This window comes from Microtus oregoni, unplaced genomic scaffold (assembly GCF_018167655.1).
Source record: "Microtus oregoni isolate MIOR12 unplaced genomic scaffold, Mior012 000027F_ref0000203, whole genome shotgun sequence".
NCBI classification, from domain to species: domain Eukaryota; kingdom Metazoa; phylum Chordata; class Mammalia; order Rodentia; family Cricetidae; genus Microtus; species Microtus oregoni.
The window spans coordinates 6,187,893-6,215,450 of record NW_024543086.1 but is presented as its reverse complement, the minus strand read 5'-3'; the positions used below and the strand labels follow the sequence as shown (position 1 = coordinate 6,215,450).

Genomic DNA, 27,558 nt, shown 5'->3' with positions numbered 1-27,558 from the left:
ACCAGGCTAAGAGCACCCAGTTAAAACTGGCTAGTAATGTTGGGATGGTAGCAAGCTGAGTTTTCAATAATGGTTACACCTGTAACCCCACACACAGGTCTAACCGTGTAGCCATTATTAATACTGCCTTTGGTTCAAGCTTAGTGACTCTTTTCTAGAGATAATGATGTTCTACCATCAGATAGATTTCTAGCTTTCATATTTTCAAGTATAAATCAAATTAATGATGGCAATATTTTACTGGATGCCAACTCCTCAGGGGTGTCTACTACAAACAACTATAAAATAAGAATCTTATTGCTAACAAACTTTGTACACTGTTAGATCATGATACAGAAAATAGAATATTTTTGGTCCAGAAGGAAATCATATTGATTTGCATATTATTTCCTAGATTATTTAGTATGTAGTTTTTATAGCTACCGGCACCATAGAGGAGTGTTCTGTGTGCTCATTTCACCTCTAAAATGAGAGGAAGAAAAAAAGCGGAAAAACACATGTTCTACTCGGCCCAATTAAGTATTAGAGAGATGGAAGAACAAAATAACCCTAGATACAGTTTATCTTCTGTCTAAAAAGTCATAAAGAATAAAACCAAAAATGAAAATAAAACAAACAAAAGCAGCACTCGTCTCCAACTGAAGCACTGCACAGCAAATATATGTAGACAAAGCCAGGGTTGATGCAAGCCGAGCTCAGAGACATCCGCCTAAACTGTAGATAAACAAGTAGGAAAGCCCAATGGCAAAATTTGAACCAAGATGAGGAATACAAACCTGAAACAGCATAGAAACACCGGAAGAGGTAAATGAGACGAGGGAGAAGGGGCCAAAAAACAAGAGACAAACATGGTGGGGATGGGGAGAATCTAACTGAAAAAAATTACATCTCAAGATCAATTCTTATGATAAGATTTTCTTTGAAGATTAAAATGCAGAAGAAACAAAAGATCAGTAATGGCAACAAGAGGGAAGTAAAGGGAGGGACAGGGCTTAGTGGTTTGAGGCCCTGTAACCGATGAGCGAAGTTTAAATCTAAGACCCTCATGGTATACAAAGAGATATGATTTCTACAAGTTGTCCTCTGATTACCTCACGCAAACGTGCGCCCCTACACATGCACATATACTGATTCACACACACACACACACACACACACACACACACACACACGGTGGGGAGAGAGAATAAGGGAGGCTGGGGAGCAGATCTGGGGAGTGATCTTTCTACAGGCTAGAAATGAGTGTGGAAAGAATGTTACACTTACATCAACTAAACCTAATAGGATCACTATAAAAAGGGTAACCCCTGACTTAAAAAAGAATATCTATCCCAGACAGTTTCTACACTAAATCCTTTTGAGCATTAAAATGTAGTTATCTTCAGCTGTACTAAAATTCTTGCAGGACATAGCAGGAAGGAAAACTTACAAATGATCTAGTAATTCACCACAAATAAATAATGTCAAAACCCTATCAAAATTCTGTAAAGTAAACTATAGATATATAGATTTACTTCAACAATGAATATCAATGGGATGGAAAAATCCTTAGACAGATGTATCCAGAAATGACCCAGGCTAACTTTAAGATGTAATTTATCTTGAGGTACAAGGATAAAATGGATAAAAATTGAAACAGTGAAAATTTTCTCCCCCTGTAGACACCAAAAAGACTGTTTGTAAAACTTCAGTCTTTATTCCTGGCTACATATAAAAAATAGCTTAATAAACTGAAAATCATATCTCCACAAGAAAGTAGATTAGCATTGTACAATAGTGTTCAATTTTAAAACAAATGATCAACTCCTGACTTAGGATGGAACATATGAAATATGAACATTTACTTTCCCATTTTTCCTTATGCCTGTACTTATCCATAGACAAACTATTTTACAATTTTTATTTTATCCTGATAGACTCTCAGATTCTAGAAAACTGAGGTAAAGTTTTTATCATCAGGAAACAATTTTCTTCCTGAGAAAACTCTGTAAGGCTTACCAAATGTTTATTGAACAAGAAAGAAGAGAAAGTATGTGTTCCATGAGCAGTTCTGGGAGACAAGAGCTGGCATCAAATTTTTATTAAGCACCTTACTATTAATATTGAATTATTTCAAAACAAGAAAAGAACGCAACAGCTACAGCAAGTTCCTTTCCGTGTTTCTAAGGAAATTGAGGACTGGTAAGGTCTCTGCGGCAACAAGATGTGCAAGAGTACTTGACGCTTATTTAATTTTGGCAACGGGTACCTAGGGAAACAACACAAATGGACCCTGACATGATTTTTGAAATCTCCCTCGACAATAAACAAGCTTTCTATTTTCCTCACTTCTACCAGCCCTAACTACAGATATTTCTGGAAGCTGGACGAGTTCCAGCAGGCTTCCTCCCCTGAGTCAGGGGGTACTTGTGAAGGTTCCTTGAAGAGGAGTTGGGGGTAGAACCTCTGAGTCAGGAGAGGAGGAAGGCAGCCAGTCTCAGCTACCGCTCTGAGAGCACACTGTAATATCAAGTACCCACGTATGAGCACTACTTCAAGGAATATTATTATTATCGGTCACATTCATAGAGCACAATATAATAATACAGTATGCTCTGCTTAAATTGGGATAATTAATGTTTAAATACCTTTTTCATTATTTAATTCCTAGCCGTTAAATAATGGTATGGTTCTTCTAGTTCTTTCTACAGTGCACAAGGTGGTCATGAACTGTCACATCTCTGTCATGTGGGCTATTTGTACTTCCTCCTTCTGTCTATGTTTGTTAGCCATTATCTAACTTCCTGCTCTCGCCTCCTATGCCTCCCACCTTCATAATCTCTAGTCATCACAGTTCTGCACTCAGATAGACTATTTTTAAAGCCCAGGACTTATTTGAGAATGTTGGCCTACTGAAACCAAGCACATGAGTTTTGTCCCTGTGACAGTCTCTCGGCTACACTTTGTTCTTCTTCTAATTGCCTTTGGCAGGGTAGCATGAAACTTCTCACAGGAATACAGATTGGGAAAGAACATCATGAATGTGATGACAGTTCACGAAATATTTACCAAAGGATTACTCCTAGAGAATAGCAATCTCTATAATAATAGTTTAAGGGTACAGGGAGTTCTAGCTTGATGAATCCAGCTTCACCTTGGAGTGGAAACAGCCTGTAGCTTAAGCCCCAAAACTCAGTTTTTAGCAGTGCATGCTTGGAATGGAAGATCAGTGGTCTTCCAAATCCTCTTTGCACAGTGGAACTTTCAGCCCTGCCATGCAAAGGTGGTCTTAAGGATTATATCAAAAGGCAGGCAGAAAGTTCTTGAAAAAGCAGCTTGCAGTTGCAAATGGTAATTGTAGCTTTGAGTACTTAGAACAGGACAGAGTTAATAATACTTTCTGTTTTATAACATTCACTTCCAAATTCAGTGATATCACATCACTGGGACTTCTGGGTCTTGCTGTAGCTGCTGTAAGATGATTCTAGTAGTATCAATACTCAGAATGAACTGTACACTAGTTCATTCATTTCACAGATAATATGTGCTCCTCAGTTTCATAGGAGGGAGATGCATGCAATGTAAACTTTAATTCTAAAAAGAAAATTTAAAAATGTGAAAAAGTCACTCTTCCATCTACTTGGTTGAATATACAAAGTATAAAAGAATAGCGTTTCACTCTTAGGAGACATTTGACGGATCTTCTCATTATAAACAAAGAAACTAACTTATAAACAGAAGTGACTGGTCCAATGTCACACAACAGTTAGATAACAAAGGCTAATGCTCTGGTATAACATGCCCCCTTACACTACTGTCTTCTATCCCATGAGACAAAGTGCATAATAATTTGATCATCAGGGCACCTCCATGTCTTTATAGCAATGAAAGTGCCTCTGAGAGGTGTGAATACACAGGACAGCATTTTGGTGGAATAGAAACCATTCAGTCCCCAGCTTGGACCATGCTGTAGCAATGAGCAAATTATTCAAGTCTAAAATATTGGTATCTCTAAAAAGCTAATACTTGCTAAGGTTGTAGAAAGTGAGAAGTTAATGAAGACCCCTGCTTGAAATACCTCCTATTATTCACTACCCCAAAACACAAGGACATATAGAGTCATCTTTAAGCCACAACAATTGAGTCACCAATATTCTAAATAACCCATAGCTCTATTTCTAGCTTATTATTAGTTCAGAATTTCTGACTGCCAGAGAAGATAAATTTTAACAAAATCTCCAATGAAGGCACATGACCACAAAAAAATTTCTCTTTTTATAAAGTATCAGGGCAGCAACTGAACACAGTGTTGTGCCACATCTTCCAAATTTCTATGTCTTTCTCTTATTTCCTTGCTCAACATGTAGCCTCTGTGGTCCAGAGTTTAGCAACATGTGCTGTCTGCCATCATCTTCAACCCTCCAAGCTAGGGGAAATTGGCTGTTGGAATGGGGCGCAGGGCTGTTGGACAAGGCTGTGTCAGATTAACAACAGTTCTCCTAAGGAGAGAGTTGAGGAGGCAGAGTAGGGGGTGCGGCTGACAAGCGCTCACTAGGGTAATGCACCGTGTAATTGGCCAAATGCACAGAAGCCATCAGGCCACAGCTGAGTAAGAAATCTTTGGCTGCTGCGGAGTTTATAGCTCCCTCTGCATCTCCAGCACTCTCCCGGAGGGGTTCGGTGGAGCCTTACGTGTGATTAATCCAGACGCTTGAGTGAGAAACATTGCACGCATGTGCACTTCTAAAGCCTTATTTTTCCTTTTAAATCAGATATCACTGACTTCTAGAATGGCAAAGGACTCGGTCAGGGCTAGATGATTTATTACAGTTGTTCTCAACCTTTATTAGGCATACATGTAACCTCAGGACTCTGGGAGGGTGCAAACTCTTAGTCTGTAGTGTCAAAGTCAAGATTTCAGATTCTGTAATCTCCTCACACTTTCCAGTGATGCCACAGCACCTGAGCTATGGTTCACGTGCAATAGCAAAGATCCAGCTGAGGGAATGCAAATAAGACTCCTTGAGTACCAACTTGGGATGACTCATGGCTGCTGCCTTGAGATCTACACTGAGGATGCTGCAATTGAGTCTAGGACCGGCTGGTCCATTAGCATTGCCTATCGTGAACTTAAGAATAGACATCACCTCAGAAAATTCTCTCATGTAACATTCAGAAGCTGTAACATAGAGAAGATTCCAATGGTATATTCAAGATCACATACAAGCCAATAAGTTATTGGGCTAGGACTATATAAAGCTGGAATGCATGCCTAGTTTTCTCTCTCTCTCTCTCTCTCTCTCTCTCTCTCTCTCTCTCTCTCTCTGAGTTGCACATTTTAATCACAGATTGCATGTGAAGCTGTTTTAAAATAACTTTCCTCTCGCTTCTATAATTGTCAGAACCAGTCACAGAATCTAATTTGGATTCATAAAGGCAGGGTACTCAACGTAACTGAGTCTCTGGAAAAACTCTGTGACTTTCACTAAAGAATTTCCCTGCTCTTCAGTTTTATTGTTTGTGAGATTAACAGGTACACACCTGACCATTCAAGTTTGTTTTGATATGGTAGAGAAGAACAAGCCAAAAGATCTGAAAGCACATTGTAGAACTCAGGTGACTTAAATAAATTCAGAGAAATTTTATTTAAAATGTTGCAAGATATCATTAAACTTTCCTCAAAAGATTACTACATTTAGCTACGTGGGGTACAATCTTGGCACTCAGGAAGCTGAAGGAGAAGAATAGGTGGAAGTTTGAGACTAGTCCAGGATACATACTGAATTCCAGGGTAACCTGAGCTACAGAGTAAGAATTTGCCTCAAACACACACACACACACACTCCTCTAAAACCATAGGTCAAATTTTATCTGAAGGGATGACTATTATTATAATGAGATTCTTCTGATTTTCTACTATTGCTTAATGTCCAAAAACTCGCGCGTGGGAAGGACCAAGCCAGGCTACTCCAAAGCTTGCTTAGAACCCCTTATTCTGATACAGTATATCCATATTAGCAAAAATATTTCCTGTTTCCTCTTTCTTGCCCAAATGGAGACATGGGCATTTCCCTTGTATGCCAGAGCCTACTTGGTAGCAGTCCTCCTTGTCTTAGGATATTTTATCTTTTCCATTGCAGCACCAATCAATGTCAAAGGGAAGAGGAGGAGTTATGAGTCTGACTTAAAGTCATCAGGCTCACACTTGGGATAGGAAGTCACTGCTAGTCTATCACAGCGAAAGTGTAGATTGATCTAGAAACTAAAACTCTAGCAAGAAAACATTTTAAAAAGTAGTGTTTTCTGCCTAAGTAAGTCTGTAAATTTGTGGGTTGTAAACGTTGCAAGTTATCACCACCTTAGAACTGGTGTGACTTTTGTTATTTGACCAATGGGCTTATTTGCCTAACCACATGCCAGACATGCTGCTGGACCTACTGAATTAGTTAGCTTTCAATTGCTGTAAAATATAATCTGAGACAAATCCATTTGTAAGGACAAAGGTTCAGTGGAGCTGTGGAAGTAAACCAAAATCATACAACAAATTGGTAGATGAGTGAGAATTCAAAGCTGGCTTTATAGCTTAAATCTGCAAATTTAGTGAACTACATATGTGTTTTTGTCTCTATTTAAATTTTAAATATGACTATACAAAGAGCTTGAGGCAGAATGTGAATTCCATGTTAACATTATCTTCATAATAAACGCTATCTTTATTGATGCATTTCATTTGCAGGAAGAGATATTTATTTCCCATATATAAATGGAATAAGAACTAGCAAGAAAATTCAATTTTGTTGATGGGTACAGGCTGGGACTTCCAAAACTAGACGAATCCTGTTGGCAGATAATAAGATGAAATGTTTCTAGTTCTTCCTTGCCATTGTAAGGATAAAGAAGCAAACAAGGTCCCCAAATTAAGCACCAGAAAGATAAATGATTGACGGTCTTTGGGCTTCCCTTGAACACTGAGGGTTTTAGACACCTCCTAGCATATTTAAACTAGATTCCCACAGCTTCGTGCCTAGAAGAAGCTCCTGGACAGAGGGCTACAGCAAGGAGAAACACACCTGGGTGGATGCATTTGTTTTGCGAGAAGTAGTGGAAATGGTACTGGCATACATCTTCCTCTACAGCTCCACAGGATGTTTGCCACTGGGAGCTGTTTTACCAGAAAAAAAAAAAAAAAACCTTTTTTGATTAACACGAGTTCAACTCCTGACTTCTGTGTAATAAGGTTTTGGCATCATTGAGCTCATAGTATTTGAAGGGATTTTTGAGTCACCTCATTTAATCGAATAGGTTGATGTTATCTTCTTTGACAATTGAGTAACCTCAGAGAAGTTAAATAAACCTAGGATTACAGTGTGATGAGCCTGCGTTTACACAGCCTTATTTTAGTCTGAGCATCAAGTGATCATACTCTTAAACATAGTAGTCCTGTTTCAGCCCTAATGAACTTGAACTTTGTTTTTTAATATGTTCATTTATTATTTAATAATTGCATGCACATGCATAATATATTTTGACTTTATTTACCCCTACTACTCTCTTCCCACTCCCATTTCTCTTGAACTTCCTCTTTCTCCTAACAACCTAATTAGGAATGCTTGTATGAGCATGCGTCTGGGGTTACTTACTGGAACAGGGGGATCTTAGCAGTAGCTACACCAGTGAAGGAAAGTGACAGCTCCTTCTCTCAGCAGCCTTGTAGTTCTTGCTAATAGATCCTCAGCTAGAAGTGCAGCTTCATGAGATCCTTCCTGGTGCAGGCTGGAATGTTGGTGCAGCTCAGCCTTTTGCCAATCTTGTTTGATGTAAGCTTAGGAGTCAACACCTATAAGTTGTCTTCTGAATACACACACACACACACACACACACACACACACACACACAAATAATAAATAAATAATAAAATTTAAAAGTACAAGAGAGAATAAAATATTGCTGCCATGACTGATGGCAACAGGAACCAAACTGTAGACTCTGCTTTTGGATAAAAGCTAGACGTGGGTTACCATGATAACTAGGTAGAGGGTTACCATGATAACTAGGTAGATTTTGACCTGGTTTGATTTAAACCACAATGCTGAAGTTAACTATGACCTTTAGATAAACTTGACATTTGACCTAATGAACTTGTTACTCATCTTTGTAGACAGAAGACTATGAGAGGAACGGGAGCTTGGCTGGAGACACTGTTTATTTCTCATACTGATAGACCTTACTTGACATGATGTGTGCATCCCAGGAAAGAACACATCCCCTTTTGCAGTGTAGCTTGTAATTTTTGCCTTTGTACTTCTGCATACTAAAAACCATTGATTAGAATATCCCTAGCCTTGGAAATGAAGCAAAAGCAAGTGTAATTTCAATTAGAAATTTGTGAGTTACAAGCTATATAGCATAGGTAAAAATCTTTAGAAATTTGCCACCCATGATGCTTTAGAGTAGATTAACCAGTTAATGGAAAGATTAGATCAATTCACTGATCCTAACTTAGGGGTTGTATCAGCGCAACAAATGAAAATTGAACTGGGAGATGCTTTTTTCTCATTCTTCTGTGAGTTATTTTGATTGGATGTATTAAATTCTCACATCCACTTCCTGGAAACTTTCCCAAATCAGGTCTTTAAATGATGCAATGCTTTATATCTATAGTTCCAGCTACTTGGCAGGCTTGGAAGCAGAAAGAACTGTTGAGTTTAGAAATTTAAAACCAACCAGGAGCAACATAACTATACCCAGAGAGAAATATTTTGAACCTAGGAAAGTTTATTACAAAGTAGACTCCATTCCCTACCCCGTGAGAGTATGTGATAATTGAAACCTCTTGTGAATGCACAAAATTATGGTGGTTAATATGTATACTTTCAATTTTCCTTCCTCCAGAAAATGTCAAACTGATCCCTATTGGTTTTCCCCATTGTACATCTTGTATTCAAATTTAATATATACTTTACTAAATCAACAAGAGGTACCAAGAAAGGATTTGATCAACTTGCAAAAAAAAAATGTTCCTAGTACACTTTGACTGTGCTTTAATAATCTGGAATATAGAAGTTTGAATGTGTTCTCTTCTCTTCCAACTTTAACACTTACCCTTCTATCTTAATCCAAATAGTCTATAGAAACACAACACAACTACCTGTAACTAATATTTCATTCTCTATGTAGAGCATGACAGCATGCTTCAAAAGATATCAGTTAGTTTCTGTGAGAATGAAAGATTTGAAAAAATCCATAAGGTAGCAAAAATCAGGAACACTACCTAAGAATTACTAGTGGGGAGGAACCCTACAGAATTGGCTTCTGCAATGCCCTACACAATGAGGAAAAGAAATGCTAATTACCAGGAAATGTCTTGCCTTAAAGTTCCTGTATCTAACTCCTGATACCATTTCATACATTAGATGGAAAAAGTTAGTTGCTAATTATAAATTAAATGCAGCTATAAAAGAACTTTGTATGAATTAAATCTAATAAGAACTTTGTGTCATTCCCTGCACGCCAAACGCTTGGCTGTAATTTTGACCACATGCTGAGAACTTTTTATTAAGATGTAGCTAAGGTAGGCTATCTTTTAGTCTAATTCACTCAAGGACAAACTTTTCCATATGCTCCATTATACCTGCTTCCAATTTGTTTGATAACCCCCATCACCCAGATTTAGTATAACACTGCCAGAGATTCAACTAGTTTTATTCTGAATGTTCATTGATACCTGGAAGCAGTCAGCATAGTGGATCTATAGTATCAAGCCACACACCTTCTCCATCTCCTCTCTCAAGGGTTGCAGAGATTTAGGGAGCTTACCAAACAGGTTTGAACCCAGAGGACAGAGCCGACAAAGGCTTCCCTAGTCCATCTAGACTTTCTGGCTAAAATGCACTAAAGGGTTGGGCATAATGACACCTTTCTCTAATTTTAGGAAGCCCCAGGAGAAGACAGGGAGTCCTGAGGCCAAGAATAAATAATAGTGTTGAAGAACAATATAAAGGAGGAAGGGGTATAGAGAAGAAGGAAAGGGAGGAGGAGAAGAAAGCAAGACAGAATTAGAAAAAAGGAAGAGGAGGAGGAATGGGAGGAGAAGAGGAGGAGGAGAGGGAGGACATGGGAAGGAGGAGGAGGAGAGAAAGTCAGAACTGGAATCAGCTGTCATTGCTTAGGCCAGTGTTCTTGTCAATGCTTGTAATTTTGCAAAGGGCAGGCACTCTGGAAGAAGGATCTAATGGGTAAGGGTGTCAATTCAACAGAGGTCATGCCTATCAAGGGGTTCTTAGTACTGAACCTGCACTAATTGAAAGTATTATAAGATTCATCACCAAGGAACTTTGAAGAGAAAAAACTTAGTCTTCTCTTTCTGATCCTGAGTTCTGCTTCCATTTTTTCAGAAAAGATCCTTATACTTCAAAACAACCCATCCTCCAGCTCATTTGATGAGTTTGCTGGCTTGATGGTATCTTTTTTGAGGGAAGCAGAAATTTTTCATCTGATGATGACATTAGGATCACACAGGTGACTGACCCTTTTCCATAATTGATGATGCTTTAACACAAAATAAGTTTCCTGAAGAAATTTCATGATATACATCCATGTTCAGTTAAAAAAATAAGAATTATCAAAACTACAATATTTGTCATGTTTCAAAGATGCTGAAATCTACTTCATACTACTTTTTTACTCTATACTGAAAATAATTAATACAGTACATTCTCTACTAATTACTTTTAAGAATGAGAAAAGGTTTTAAGCATACTATTATGCCTGAAGCAATCACGAACTTGTTTCTGATGCAAATTGTGGCTCCAGATGATAGTAGTACTGAACAACTGAATAAAAAGAAAGCAGATCTTACATTTATCCTGGTTTTTGTGAAAAAGCAGCATCTTTGTTAATGGTGGTGTCACAGTGCCATTGAGTCCACAAGTGAGTAAGATCGTGCAGGATTTATCTCTCAGCACTTGGCTGGTTCCATGTCATAGGTTTCCACAGCCTGGCTTAGATGAAGCTTCCAGACTTATATAACTCTGTTAGAGATTTAATTTAGCACATTGTAGTTTTTGGTTTGTTTGTTTGTTCATTTCTTTTGTTTAAGCACATAATTTTGGCAAATTTTTAGACAGCATTAGGGATCCATAATGACCAACACAGAGACATTTTCACTTTTTCTATACTGAAGATATACTGGTTTGAAAAGAGGAAAAAAAAATATTGAACCTTGGGTTCGCTATTTCCCCTATCCCATCTAGCCTTTCTGGATAAGACATATGCTGTTTGCACAGTACTTGTGTGTTAGTTAATTTAAAAAAATAAAGAAAGAAAGTAAAAGATAGGCAGAGAAAGGAGAAGAAGGTAAAGAAGGGAAGGGAAGGATTGAAGGGAGGATGTACATAAAAACAATGAAATGAAAGGTACCTGGATATTTGGAAGTATTCTTTTACTTTGCTTGCTGTATCCCCGCGCACTTTGGTTCACTGACTTGAAGAGTCAACAGTGTTGGCCTTTTCTTGCACTCCTAGAATCTCCATCACATATTCTGCTCGTTGAATGTTCCTTTACTTCTCAGAATACTGAAGACATGCTTAGTATTTTGAGAGGAGTTCCCCCTCCAGAATGACAGATTTGGATATCCCAGGTGCTTGATGGTTTGTTGCCTTAGCATTTCAAGTCTCAGAAGCCACAGTGCCATTTTGTGAAAGATAAAACAAGATCTCCTGCTGATGCAAGTCACAGTGATGGGAAACTGCAAAGTTAGAACTAGTTTTTAATTTATTCGCAATTTCTCATTTGGTGGATAATGTCAGTGGGAACTGAGTTTTAAAATAGCCCTGTTTCCCCTTCTCAGGTAAGCTAGTCTGCCAGTGAGTGATGTGATTTGTCTTTCTGTAATGACCTTAGACATAGGGCATCCCTGTAGGTACTAAGTCAGGCATAGAAAGGATAGAAACAGAGAATCTACAGCCAAACTTGGAGCTGACTGATTATTTTATAAAACTAAGGCACACTTTTTAGAGTTTAGTATATTATTTTTTAAAAAACTGCAAAAAATCGAATTCTTTAGCCAGCCCAGTTTCCTTTCCCAGAAAAAAAAAAAAAAAAAAGTTGGCATTGTGACAACAAGAAAGCAAAACAAGGCTGTATTGCAAGTGTCTTGGGTTAATTTGCTGGTGACAGTGCCAGCAATTCCCAGGTCACTCTGTAAGGTAAGGTGCCTCAGCAGCACTGTCTCTGCAGACAGAAGGACTGCCAAATCAATGATATGCAAGCTGTCTTCATTCCCAGAGGTTCCTTGCAGGAATCCTTGTCTGTCTCTCAAAATCCAGCACTTGGTTCTTAATTGAAAATTGCAGCTCCAGGTGCATCTTAATGTATGGGGAATGGGGTTGAATGGCAAACAACAGATTCGATTGATAATGGTGATTTCATAAAGCGTCTCCAAACCAAGTGTGCTTTTCAAAACAGAAGGGTGAATAACTTGAGTCGGAAATAAGAGGACCATGCAAAACCAGCGAAAAGGCTCCCTGCAAGGACAGCCAGTCTGCAAGTGTGCAGGGTCACTCTCCCATCCCTTTCCTTCTCCTCCCTTTCCCTTTGTTTTTGCTTCCCTCCATCTTGTTTCACCTGCTACCAACAAAATACCCATGGCTATTAGATCAAGTAGAAATACCAGGAGAGAATGATGTCATAGCAATGTTGGTCTGTTTTCCAAGGCAATGGAGATTGCTGCGCAGCGCTTATGATTAGTTAAAGGAAAGGATATCTTATTCATGTCCTCAGTACAAAACTGATTAGATGAGCAGTGTTTCCTGTCCATTGCTCTGGTGAAGAGAGTCAATCAGAAAAGATTAGAGTGAAAAATTAAAAAAAGAGAAATTTATGTTTAAAATTAGCCAAATCCACGTGAAAATGTCTGTACCTTTGAGTTTTCTAAAAATTGTCACCGAAGTGCAGCATACAGAGAAGGCATTTTGTGACAAAACTCAGCACTTAGATTTGAGTAAATTGAAGCAGATCTTGGGCCAGATTGTGTACCAACTATGCGTACTTCGTAGGGACACACGTAGGCCTATCTCTAGCCATTTTTTTTTTAGCTTCTCGTATTTAAGATGGGAAGATTGAAGATCTCTCCCTTTCTCTCATAGTTTCTGTCGAGTTCCAGAGAAATGATAATTGCATGAAGCTTGTGATAGGATACTTATTTCTTGGAACTGCTGCATAAATGGAAGCTGCACATGTTTTCTGTGACAGCTACTCTTCAGCTCGGTGATGGCCTCTGGCCAAAACCTTCCCTTTTCAACATTTTTTCTGAGCCCTGCTGCTTCTTTATTTGAAGTCACATTGTGTCCTTCAGCTGCTGTCCAAAGGACTCATTTTTCTAAGTATAGACCCTAGACCAGAAGCCCGGTGTCAACTAGAAACTTATTAGACATGCAGATTATTGAAATGCATTCCAAATTTGCTGAGTCAGGCATCATAAGAGTGGAAGCCAAAGATGTGTTTTAATAAGGTCTCTTGGGGGTTGTGGTGCATACTTGAGCTTGGGAATCAAAGACATAGCCACTTATCCTCTCCCACACCACCTGAGTCAGGTTTCCCTGGTAGATTTAAGACAGGTTTAAAGTAGCATTGATGTAATGCATTTGCACCCATAACCCAGCAATGATATACTCTTATATGACCTATGAATAGTAACACTTGAAGTAACTCTCTTCATTTTTCCTGGTTTTCTGTTCCCTATCATCTCAAATGAGAATAATGCCTATTCTAAAGTACCTTATGAATCTTTCTCTAAAAGCTTCATAGCAAACATCGTCTTATAACAACAGACATCTCCACATGAAACAACAGATAATCATTACTGAATTTAGAATTCATAAGTGATTTTTCTTCTTTTCTAAGAAAATATTTATTGATAATTTTGCTTCTATGCACACAATGGAGAATTAAAATAAACTTAAGAGGTAATGTGTCTTAGGTTTTATCCCTTTACCGTTTAAAACATATGTAAAAGAGCATGTCAGTCTCTCCTGTTACATTCAGCTATAACACCATGAGTTGGTTCCTTTCACGGTTTATTCCCTTTGAGTGAGAAAGACCAATATATACAGGGAAACACAGTGCCACCAATTTAACAGGCAGGGCCTCCAATATTGCAAGTTTTGGGCTCTTTTTGATTCCAGTCCAAATACTAAAACTCAACACTGATTTACATGCGAAGATCATACTCCTCACCTGGATAACCTCATTTGTAATTTGAATTATAAGGAGCTCTTATGACATAAAAATGTCTCTAATTCCTTTCCTGCTCTGCCTTTCCTATGGATTTCTTGAGACCATTGAAAGAGATGAATCATATCTTAGTATTCTTTGAGTCTGGGATAATGTAAAACCCAACGCATGTTTCCTTAAGGAAACAATGAGATAGAAGTGGAGAGAGACTGAGAGAGGCAGAAAAGAAGAGAGTTAAGTAGGGAAGAAGGAAAGGAAAAGCAGAAGAAAGGGAATGATGAAGGGTTGAGGACAGCTTGTCTTAGCATCAGACATGTCACCATACAAAGGCATGGTAACATCAGAGCACAGACTCCTTGTCTGTGCTAGCTACTTTATAAGCCAGGAATGCCTCTTACACTTTAAATATGCCGACAGACTCTGCAGACTCAGGGACACCTGCTTCTAGGTAGAAATCTACTGGCATTGATTGAGTATATTTATTCTATTCTGTCCATCTGAAGACTCAAAACATGTCCACTGACTCCTAAAAAGTCATACGACCATTATTCAGCCTACCACAACATCAGGGAGCCACATGGTCAAGGACGTTTGCACCAGGGATACAGAAACGGAGGATAGAGATACACATGCTGCATTGCCAGGCAGAAACTAGAATGAGGAGACTGGACAAGATAGGCAGCCAGAGCACAGATGCTTTCTCTTCTCATCTGAAGGCACTGAGTTAACACGAGTCTACCCCAGCCCTTACCTTTAGTAGTAAGACATTTGATTGCAAGCATTCTTATCCAATCCTTCCTACTGAGAATTGTGCAAGCCTCCAGATTGTGGCTTACCGAGGCAGACTGCTACCATGCTTCAGCAGGGAAAAGTGGAACAGATTTAAAGCTAATTCCTCCTCTGCCACGTCTTCACTATTTTCCAGCTGGGATTAACGCCAGCTCTATGTGGCTTCTGGGATAGCTAAAAGGGTTCTGTAAATAAAATGCTTAAACCTAATTTTAAGCTGTTAGTTGCCAAGTCCTCTTCTCTGTGTGAGGGTGAAGAATCGGACCTGGAAGTGACACTGGGTGCCATGGAATTCTAGCTTTTTCTGTTTTATAAAGAGACCTGTGTACCTACAGAAAGATACCTTAGGGCAAAGAGGGATTGCAGAGGTGCTTCTGATCAGAATATCAGAGGTGATATTCTGATCCTTAGCATGGTGTGAAATAATTGACTCCAACTTGCTAATGACTCATAAAGATGTTAATCAGGTTCCATAGTATCACAACATTAATTTCATTCAACTGCTCTTTATTAAGCATCTGCTTTGTACAGAGAACAATGCAGGATGCTTGAAGATATGACAGTGAAATACCAAGACCTCTTTGTATGTGCCCTCAAGACAATTATCAGAAAGAAGGACAAATATGAACAAAATAAGTATATTTACTGTAATTGGCATTTCAGTGCAACTGACAAATCAGTAGGAAAGACATGCCAGGCCATTCACCCCTACTCTCTGCCACTGTGCCACTGACAACATCTGCCTTGGCCTTGGCCTCTAGGCCCTATTTTTCTTGTCTTGAAGAGGACGCTACTGGTGCTGTAAACATGGTGGCCTATTGTCATTTCTGTTGCTGTGATAAAATATCCTGACCCAAAGAAACTTTTGGGAGAAAGGTGTTATTTCAGTTACAATTCCAAATTACAGTTATCACTTGAGGGAACTCAAAACAGGAACTCTAGCACCTATTACATCATACCCATGGTCAAGAGCAGGGAAAGATTGGCATGGCTCCTTTCTTGCTTATTTTCTTGCTTACTTGTTTGCTTGTTCTCAACCTATAAAGGTCAATGAAATAAAGTAGTGAGGCACTGTGTGATCAATTCCTCAGCGAAAGTGTTGGATTCTTGTAGAACATACAAAAATGTTCTACTTCTCAATGGACAGAAAATTGAACTTACATTTTCTTATTTTATAATTTAAAAAATGGTGATGGACATGTCGCTCAGAGATAGGACACTTACCTGTGATGATGTAAGTTTCAGGTGCAGTTCCACAACACTACCAAGATGGAAGAAAAATGAATAATAACTATTGGTATACACTGATTCTAAAAATATATAAACTCAGTAAATATACAAGTTACATAAAGACATGAATATAATCCTGCAGTTAATTCCCTATCATTATACAATTCATAATAAGTTGATTCTGCATCTGTTCATATCAATATTATAAATTATGTATAGGAACATCTCTTATATTCTATTTCTCTGCATGAGGTAAGTAGAAATTATGAAACTGTGCTAGCTAATCTGATAGAAAAATTACATTATAAGAATCCTCTGGGGTTGAATCTATACCATCTAATAAATGGAAAACCTGAGACTCAAATAGCACATAGCTGCAGAGCTGCAATTAAAGTCAAGTATTGCAATAGCAAAACTAATTCTTTGTCACTGTGAGAGATGCTTCTTTAAGTACCTGTAATAGTTCCTTGTAGTGCAAGCATCAACAAAGGCTTACGGTTTCAGATATACCTTTTCTGATCCTTCCTCCTTACAGATGGACCCACATGAGAACATCTTACTTAGCACTCTCGAGATAAAAAATGAGATGGCCACATCAGAAGCAGTAATGGGACTTGGAGACCCCAGGAGCACAATGCTTGCCTATGATGCCTCCAGCATCCAGTATCGGAAAGCCGGGTTGCCTAGGCATAGTTTTGGGCGCAATGCTTTGGAGCGACACGTGGCACAAAAGAAGAGTCGCCTGAGGAGACGTGCCTCTCAACTGAAAATCACCATCCCTGACTTGACTGATGTAAATGCCATAGATCGATGGTCCCGCATTTTCTTCCCGGTGGTGTTTTCCTTCTTCAACATTGTCTATTGGCTTTATTACGTGAACTAAACTACAACCTCCGTGGGAAGCAAGGACTAGATTACTCCTCAAACAGTTGTACAGCCTGATGTAGGACTTGGAAAACACATCAATCCAGGACAAAAGTGATCTTAAAATACCTTAGTTGCTGGCCTATCCCGTGGTCCATTTCATACCATTTGGGTTGCTTCTACTAAGTAATGAATACACTAAGGTCCTTGTGGTTTTCCAGTTTCAATGCAAGTGATTTTTATACATGCTGCAGAGATCGTGCGTGAAGTAGTCCACTTTATCAGTTTAGCACACAGCCTACTTAGAAGGTTATTATGTAGATTCTAGAAGATGTTAGAAAGCTCGTTAGCATTGGCAGTCAGTTCTCTGAGACATGGTCATTTCACTCTCCATCTTTGTTCCTAAGATCAGCACGCTGTTGGGATCACACTGTGCTTATGAAATATTATCCCGCAATAATGGAAGCATGTTAGTTACTTCAATATGGTCAGTGAGGTCTTTGCCAGATGATGTGTCATGGAGAGGTGATTGTCAAGGGTCTAATTGACAAACACATATTTTGAGCATATTCAAAGTAGGGAGGTGTGACAAAGCTTTAAAGAAGAGACTTAGAAAGTCAATTTGTCTGCTGTTTCATGGCCTAGAAAGAACCATCTGAGATATCTTTCAATTTAGCCTGAGACAGAGGAAGACTTCTGAGCAGCCTGTGCACAGGAGCCAAAATGTACATTTTGCCAACAAGCTATTTCCTAGCTGGTTAAAAGATGAGTTAACAGCGCAAAGCAGGGTTAAAAATCCAGAAATGACTGTAGTTCAAGAGAAAGCAAAACAAGTGAGTGCAACCCTTGTCAGGGCCACGTGGCATCTGGTCTGCGCACAGTGCTGAGCAGCAAAGAGTAGCGTGAGAAGAATTGGTTTGCCGACCTCATGAGCATAAGCTTAGCATACATAAGGAAGACATTTTAAATCATTTATCTCACCAAGAGGTAGCTATCAAATAGAAAGGTGAAGAGAATAAAAGTCAATCAGAAAAGTGAAGAAAATTAAAAATATCTTGTTGGGCTAAACTGAGAATTCTTCTAATAATCAAACACAGAGCATAGATGACCAGATCATTTTTCTCAGGGTCAGCTGCCCCTACATCATCTCCCTATCAGTTTATTTCTGAATCAAAGACAGTAGTTTAAAAAGAGAATTTGTTATTTACTCTAAACTATTGATCAGCATCTTTAGCTTTTCTTGCTTTTCAAATTCTCTTTTTACACTTAAAAGACAGAGACCACAGGCATTATAGAGACTGCACGGTTGGGTTTTCTCATGGTCCATGAAGTCCATCTTTATGTTTTCCAAGGCATGTGTATGCACAGATGGAATCTGTGTGTCACTTGGGTTTGATAATTTAAAGGGTGCTTACACTGTATATATTACAATCTACTTAAGCAAGCCAGAACTAGGGGACAACGGGATTAGAACAAAGCCATGGTGAGGGTTGAGCTCTCAGTTGTTGCTGCAGAAGTGTAGATAACTGACAACCAGGATGGGTAGGATGGTGTAGTTCTTGTTCTATCTTTCCAATTATGCCATTTTTCATCTTTCTAAATTGGGTATACCCATTCATATATCAGACAGAAAAGAGAATAGGCTAATATATTTATATTTTGTCAATGGAGAGGTTTCATATTTGACTTTCACCTACAGAAAATACTGAAAACTTAGAATATTAAGGGTTTTTTTTATGAGTTTGGCTCTGATTGACCTTTTCCTCAGAGGATGACTGCTGCTTCTATTTTTAAAACAATCAAAAAAAATCTGTCTTCAGAATAAGGTACCCAGTAAGTACATAGGAGTTAAGTCTAGTATCACCCTGCAGGAAAAGGATCCACTTACTTCCTCTTGTGACTCAGAAACTTGGGGTAATAAGCATTATTTTGCACATTCATTCCAACAATTAGAAAGAGAAATAAAAAGCAAAAAAAAAAATAGATTTACATTCATTTTCTAAAGTTTCACAAAGTTGGCATGGTAGAGTATTTGATTTGGTTTGGTTTGGTTTGGTTTGATTTGGTTTGGTTTGGTTTGGGATGGTTTGGTTTCTATCAGTGTTGGGAAGTCTGGCGCCTGTAGCTTGATTAAGTACTTGAACACTTTAGAGTTATGGGATCACAGATCTAATGGAGGATCTCTGCACGTTCTCAGAGTGACGATTCTTCTTCAAGCTTCTACACACTTTCTTCTACGCAATCATTTCTGGGGATCACAGTGATAAAAGTGCCTATCCCTTGTCACCAAGGGGTGATGCTCGAATACGAAATAACATGAAAGAAGCATAACAATCAACTCAGGGGCACACCTGTGACACGCCATTCTGAGGAGATTTTTCTAGAGACAATTCAAAGCCTAAGTCTAGGCTCCCATTTGCGATTTCCATAAAAGCCATAAAAAATCCTTGATATTGTCATTTGTGGTTATAACAAAATCTTAGATGTCCAGGGAAGTCAGGCAATCTATTTAGATCAAAATGGGGGGAAGCAGCCTCACAGCAGGGGCCTCACGTGCATACGACCGGGAAACACATTTCTGCACTAATGCGGAAAGAAGATAAGACCTTGGAACCAATGTCCTAGAGTGAAGCCATATGTTGGCATTCAATAACCATGTAGGAAGAAAGCACTGCCTCATCCTGTCCAGGAATAGTGGTCCATGTAGAACTTGTTTTTTATGTTTTTAGTTGAATTAGAATGCAGGAAAGGGTGCTAGGTCTGATGAATCTGGGAAAACCAATTAGTTTGTTACCCAGTAATTAAACTAAAGGACCACCAAGGTGTGTTTTGGCAATCTTAATATGGTATTGCAATCAGTTTATACATATGTATAGCTTTTTCTTTTGATTATACAGTAACCAGATAGCCAGCAATTAAGGTGTTTTTCCATCTCTGAGAAATTAATGGGCAAATTCTGATTCTCAACTGCACAGTCTAAACAAAATCTCTGATCTCAATCTGTATATATATATATTTATTGTACATGACTGCTTGTAGGTATGAAATGCACTTCTGAACTGAAATCTCATGCGACATACCCATGTGTTTGCATAGGAATGTTACAATTCTTTCTACTGCTGTTTAACAACAGGGGATAGGACTCAAGCAGAGTCATCAAGTCCTTCAGTCTCTTCATTTCCACAAGAGCAGTGCTAAGTAAAATAATAAAAACAACGATAATAATAATGATTTTTTTAATACCAAAAGACTCAACATTCTAGCATTAGGACCACATACAGATATAATCTGTAAGCATACAAAAGCACAACACTTCACGGCCATGCAGTGGGATATCCAATGAAGAAATTAACCACAGTGGTTTTTGAAGCAAGACCTGCTTAAAATTGACAACTATGACCACTTTCATTTTCTGTAGGTCGCTGTGTTTCAGTCTTCTGGCTAACTTCATGTTTAAAAACACAAACTGAAAGCATTGACATAGGCGGTCTTATAGCATATCTACATGTGTATATGTGTATATAGAGATTCGTGTAAACACACATGCATATGTATGCATTCATATGTCAGAAACAAAAGGAATAAGCTAATGAGTTGTTCCCTTCATTGAGCCTGTATATGAGTCTTTTTTTTTTTTTTTATTTGGCAACCAACAGTCACCATCCTGAAATAAGTAATACAGGGTACTGAATATCTCTTTCAGCAGATCAATGCCTACGTTCCTAAGAACATTGCACAGTTTGACACTACAATACTACTGTACCTCAGAATAGCAGATGTTAAGTAGTTTCTGCATTGCTTGTCAAATGTCCATTTGCTCTCTAAGGACATAGATAGCATTGTCCATTGGTGATTTAAAATAAAAAAAAAATAAGAAAATGGGAAAATAAATCCTCTTGGGAGGAGTAAAAAAGAAAAAAAAAAAGAAAAACTGAAACCAACCCTCACCACGTTGGTTAGGGAAAATTACCATTGTAGCATTCATGCCATTTTGCTAAGTGTACAGAGTCTGTTATGTAAGCAAACATAACGTTCACTGAGCGTGTGTAAATATTTAAACAGATTTCTTAAATATTTTTAACTTCTAATTTGTATTTTATGGTAAGGCAATGTACTAATTCTGTTTATGGCTTACACTGATGTGTTACAATATGTACATAATTAAAGATGCTGTAAATTAATAGTCAATAGATAAAAAGAATTGTTTAGCGTTGTTGTCTTAATTTTATCTATTTATTTTTTACTAAGTATGTTTACTGGAGTGCCCTAGCAGAGTAATTTAAACACCCTTTTGCAAAAATGATTTGGGAATCCCAGACAGAAGGATTTCCATTGCTGTCTCTCACATACAGGTAGGAGTATACACAGACACACACACACACACACACACACACACACACACACACACACACCACTGTCTTCCACTTCCTTCTCTTCACTCCCATTTTCTCACTCTCAGTGGGAAACGTAGCATTGTTTTGGTGTCATATTAACAACAAAGAGATGCTTTGGAAATGGCAACTTGAAAAAAGGAAAAGTGGTTAGGGTTAACGTAATAGTTTTTCTAAGCTAGAGTAGAAGAAGCCAAAGATTGCAGACTATGGCTTTTCCCCAAAACTAGAGGTTTGTAGCAGTACTGCGGATAACAAAAATGTTTCTTCCTGCCCGCTCCAGACATCTTTTTACGTACAATGCATGCTAGAAGAGATTTTGTTTTGTTTGCTTTCTTAGAGAGTAGCATTCTGTCTTTAGATAGTATTATTCCTTTCAACCAAAGACTCCAGAATTATTTTTCAAAAGGAAAGGAAAAAATAGGAAATGGTGGGGGGAGGGGGGGAAGACACTGCTTTACACCAAAGTTTAAATAATTTTTTCAAACGCAGTAGGAAGATGGTTTTTAAAAAAATAGTAAGGAGTCAATAGAGTGTAAAATCAGATGCTGCCCTGAGCAAATTGTTGTTTGTTTGTGTGTTTGTTATTTTTAAGTTGGGAAACATCTGTACCCTTGAATAGCTTTAGCTTTTAGGAATTCATTGAGAACATTTCCCTAGATATGTGCAAGATTTTGACATCGATTTTTAATTTGATTTAAGACATCCTTTTTGTGATAAACATCCAAAACGATGAAAAACAAAACTTTGCTTTGAGTTCTAAAGCAAAGTGCCATTCCCTGTTACTCCACCTTACATCTGAGGCCACGCCTCTTCCTTGCGCCATTTGAATCAGGTCAACATTTCCGTCAACTTGTATTCTTTCTTGCTTTGTATTTTGGTTCAGTGATTAAGAGTCCAGCCACATTTATTTTAGACACAGTTCACTCAAACAAAGTTGCCTATAATTTAAACTGTGTGCCACTTGCCCATTTTTCTCTGCATGGGTGTTTAAATAGTTCTGTTACGGAATTGTTCCTGCGTAGTTCTGGACTGTCCTTTTCTAAGGCGTGATGTTCTAGTTTCTTCACAATGTAGTGATTATCAGCCTTACAATGACCTTGTAGCCTTTCTGAGCACACACACACTATGCTCTCTCCCAACAGCTAGAAGAGGCAAAGCACTAGCAGGATACATTGCATCCGTTTTCATGTCTTTCTCAAAACAGGACTTCTAAAAATCTCTGGGATACATGCAGTAGTAAAAATCAAAAAGAAGATTATCAATGAATAGCACATAAGAATTATTTTCATGAATTTCAACTTATCGCAGCCAGTTTCAGCATGTAAATATATAATAATGTTGATTAGTGTGTAATTCTTGACCTAAGAAATATAAATAAAAATTAAAAGTTCTCTGTGTGGTTTTATTGTTCATTAATGTCTGTGTTTGTGGCTTACATGCTTCTAATTTTGTGAGTAGCATGGTAGTTTAAAAGCTTGGAACCCACTGTCTATAGACTTCATCTTGAGTACTTACATGAAGCCTACTAAGCAATAATTATATACATACTTAATTGTAAACTTGAGGCATAAATTTACCTTCCTCTTAATGTAGGTGGGAAGATGAAACTACAGATCTCTTCACACAGAACAAGGTACAGTGAATGGTATGTGAATTATATATGCTACTGTTTTTACTTATTATCACCTTTGAACAAACAGCATTATTTCAGGAATGTTTTTTTCCACCTCTAAAATGTCTCAGAAATTACTATGTTTCCTTAGTTTAGCTCTCAATACTATATGGTAGAGATAGCTAATTAAGAACTGGGTGAACTTTCTACATGAAAACATGATTTGCATAAGACTTTCATTTATTTAACCTTCAACATGTAAATGAAGACCAATAACTAGATGAAAAGGATCCCTGAATCCTTACTATAATTTTAACAGTAAAAGGAACTTATGTTCAGCAAAAATGAATATCTTGCCTAATGTTTAGCAGAGCCTCCTTAACTCACTCCCAAATTCTTATAAATGATTTCTACTTAATTGCTGTACTGGCTGGTTGTGTGTCAACTTGACACAAGCAAGAGTCATCAGAGAGAAGAGCCTCAGCTGAGAATCCGGCCCATGGTAGATAGTGTCATTCCTGAGCTGGTGGTTTTGGCTGCTATAAGAAAAATGGCTGAACAAGTGACGGGAAGTAAGCTAGTAAGCAACTTCCCTCCAAGGCCTCTGCATCAGCTCCTGTCTCCAGGTTCTGGCTCTGCTTGAGTTCCTGTTCTGACTTCCTCCAATGATAGACTATGATTTGGAAGTGTTTGTTTGGAAGCCAAATGAACCTCTTTTCCCCAACTTTTTTTTTTTTTTTTTTTTTTTTTTGGTCATGGTGTTTTGTTTCAGCAATAGAAATCATAACTAAAACAATCAGTAAAAAAGGCTAAACAGTTTTGTCTGGTCTTCACTCATTTTGTCGCTTTTCAAGCCTTTCCACAGTTTGCCTGACACAAGAAAAGTAGAGGTCAACATGTATGGTCCCTGACCATTGCACACAGCTGAAACCATTAGGTCCAGTGTACACTACAGGGACAAAGCCAGTGTCCCTCACCCTTAGTTATTTTAAAATTCCAAATATTATTTTCATGGAAAGTATTAATCTGAAGGAACTATCTTTCCAGCACACAAATTTCCAAAAAAGTTGCTGAATAGAATAAATGTGACGGGAAAAGATATTTTATAGGATGTATGAGACCTCTGCTTTTCATTGTCTGTATTACAAATTAAACAACTAAGCACACAAAACACAATTGCACTGTAGTCCTCGTGTGTGTGTGTGTGTGTGTGTGTGTGTGTGTGTGTGAGAGAGAGAGAGAGAGAGAGAGAGAGAGAGAGAGAGAGAGGCAGAGAGAGAGACAGAGAGAGAGAGATCAGAGACTTTTTAATGGGCAGCATTAAAACTGCTGAGGTAAGCACAGACATACTCTATTCTGTTTCAGAAGTATTAAGGCAAATAAAGGTATCCTTTAGAGTAAAATATGACAGTTTTTCAAAGATCCAGGAGAAGAACAAAAGGTTACCTGTCAAGAAAAAACTTAAACTTTACTTACTGGCTATTACCTAGGGAAATTATACAACACAAAGCAGACAGCACAATGACACTTAGAATGCCAGGTTCAGAGCCCTGCCATGGGTATGCTGCTAAAGCAAGAGAGGCCTGTGACCACAGCCAAAGAAGGAATCAGAATTAACTATCTCAAGAAAAAAATGGCATTGTCTGCACTGCTTCATTTAAGAAGTAAGACTCATTAATTTGTTCCTAGTTGGAACCTAGTAAGTCTGTGGTCAGGTCCAGAGCACAAAGTGATATGAGAAGTAAGAAGATGGATTTGTTATGAGAATTTAATATGCCCAGAAACAGACATCCAGAAAGTTGGATGTTGTTGCCTGCTCTGAAAATGGGAATAGCAACATGAAACAAAATTTGAGTAGAGGATTACTACAGCCCATAGCCCTGTGTGTTGTAGATCAGAGAATTTACAAAAACCTTAGTCAGAATGTAAGCAAGTAGCATGGACTGTGATTCTGTAAGAGGAGAAGAATTTCTGGGAAGACAGGCTTCATCTGAGAAGTACTATCCAACCACTCTGAAGGATTGAATGCCCAATGTTGCTAGATTAATCTTTTTTTTATTTTTATGTTGATATCTTTTATTTATTTATTAAAGATTACTGCCTCCTCCCCGCCACTGCCTCCCATTTCCCTCCCCCTCCCCCTCCCCCAATCAAGTCCCCCTCCCTCATCAGCCCAAAGAGCAATCAGGGTTCCCTGCCCTGTGGGAAGTCCAAGAACCACCCACCTCCATTTAGGTCTAGTTAGGTGAGCATCCAAACTGCCTAGGCTCCCACAAAGCCAGTACGTGCAGTAGGATCAAAACCCTACTCAGCAGTAAAAAACAATGACTTCTTGAATTTTGCATGCAAATGGATGGAAATAGAAAACACTATCCTGAGTGAGGTAAGCCAGACCCAAGAAGAGGAACATGGGATGTACTCACTCATAATTGATTTCTAGCCATAAATAAAGGACATTGAGCCTATAGTTCCTGATCCTAGAGAAGCTAAATAAGAAGGTGAACCCAAAGATAAACATATAGTCATCCTCCTGGATATTAACCTTCATCAGGCGATGAAAGGAGACAGAGACAGAGACTCACTTTGGAGTACCGGACTGAAATCCCAAGGTCCAAATCAGGAGCAGAAGGAGAGAGATCACGAGCAAGGAACTCAGGACCATGAGGGGTGCACCCACACACTGAGACAATGGGGATGTCTTATCAGGAACTCACCAAGGCCAGCTGGCCTGGGTCTGAAAAAGCATGGGATAAAACCGGACTCACTGAACATAACGGACAATTAGGACAACTGAGATCTCAAGAACAATGGCACTGGGTTTTGATCCTGTTAGATTAATCTTATACTGCAAAAAAACCAATCTTCACCTCAGCCTAAACCAAAGAACAGAGTTTTCACCACTGAAGGCAATAACAGGCTGATCAGAAAGATTCAGTCTTTGTTTCATAAGCTCAAGTGCGTACACCAAGCTTCTGTCACTGCAGGACTTGTGTAGAACAGACTATTAGGACCTCCAGGGAGTGTGTAGACAAGCTTCCATGCCATTGTGACTGTAACAGATCGCTCTTCCCTTTCTGGAGGTTGGACTTTCTTAAATTTAAGAAAATGTGTGTGTGTGTGTGTGTGTGTGTGTGTGTGAGAGAGAGAGAGAGAGAGAGAGAGAGAGAGAGAGAGAGAGAGAGAGAGACAGAGACAGAGAAAGTTCAGGCAAAGAAGTTGTCAAATTTTCACTCTATAAACAGTCTGGTGCACAATCTTATTGAAGGCCTGTATGTCTTTGTCCTGTAACCTGGATCTGAATTCCTGGACCCTCTGCACCAATTTGCAGACGTACCCAGCAGTGATATAGGCCTAACTGAGTATAGGCAAAAATCCCTGCTGTGGCAGAGGCTGTGTAATGGAGGGGCAGAAGTACAGAGCTAGAGAGTGCACTGCATCCATTTAAGGCTTAAGGATGCCCACGATGAACATAAGGACAGAAATGAAGTGGAGGATAGAAACTACTAACCAAATTCCACTGTCCCCACCATCATCAAATGAAAACAACTGAAGTGAGTAGTACCTACTCAAAAGTGTATCTGTAGTCTGCAGAGATGGGCCAGTAAGTTGGGGACACTTGTGAGTTTAAATCCTCAGAACACATGCACACAATCTGTACTGGCTTCATGTGTTTGGGAGATAGAGCACACTGGTCAACAAGCCAACTGAACTGACGAGTTTCTGATTCAGTGAAAGATTCTTTCTCACACAAACAAACAAAAACAAATCAAGATAGTAAGCCATGCAGGTAGACTCTCACATTCCTCTTCTGGCCTCCAGATGAGTACATATGGGTATATGTAACTGCACAAATAGATAGAACTTTCTCTCTCTCTCTCTCTCTCTCTCTCTCTCTCTCTCTCTCTCTCTCACACACACACACACACACACACACACACACACACACACACACTTAATTCAGCATTTCTGTAAAGGGAAGAAAACCAAATATAAAGAAGAAATTTGGTTCTAACTGTAGTAAAACTACAGTAAAAAACAGATTGAAAATCAATTCATGAAGGACCCAGTGCCATCCTTCATGCCTGAGGAGAAGACCAGGGAGAGAAGAAGAATAAAGAGAAGATATAAGTGGAAAAATGAAAGATGAAATTTGGAAATGGGTTCTGGCACTGATACCCCCAACCCCCAGCATGCATGCATTATGATCACACCATACAAAGATGGTGGGAACTAGTACTTGACATTTTCTACTGCATAGAACATAGTAGGACCACAGATTCCACTGTATCCTCAGCTAACTGACTCCCAACCTCGTGTCGTCAGCACCTTTGATTTGTGGCTTGCTACACAAGTCATTATAGCTTCAGTATACCTTGGAGGGCTCTAAAATTCTATAAGAGGCAAGTTAGAAACAAGGTCAAACATTTTTTAAAAAGATTTGAAGGAAACTGTCATTCC

At 38.6% G+C, this 27,558-nt stretch overlaps 1 protein-coding gene across 1 annotated transcript in view; it reads left to right on the top strand.

Annotated features, from left to right (window-relative positions):
- Gabrb2 (gamma-aminobutyric acid type A receptor subunit beta2) overlaps nt 1-20,838 on the top strand; it is a 201,642-nt gene extending 180,804 nt beyond the window's left edge. The window contains exon 10 of the mRNA XM_041675991.1: nt 16,766-20,838. Within this exon, the coding sequence (XP_041531925.1) occupies nt 16,766-17,113 (348 nt within the window). The 3' untranslated portion in view covers nt 17,114-20,838. The remainder of the gene's footprint in view (nt 1-16,765) is intronic.
- The last annotated feature ends 6,720 nt before the right edge of the window (nt 20,839-27,558 follow it).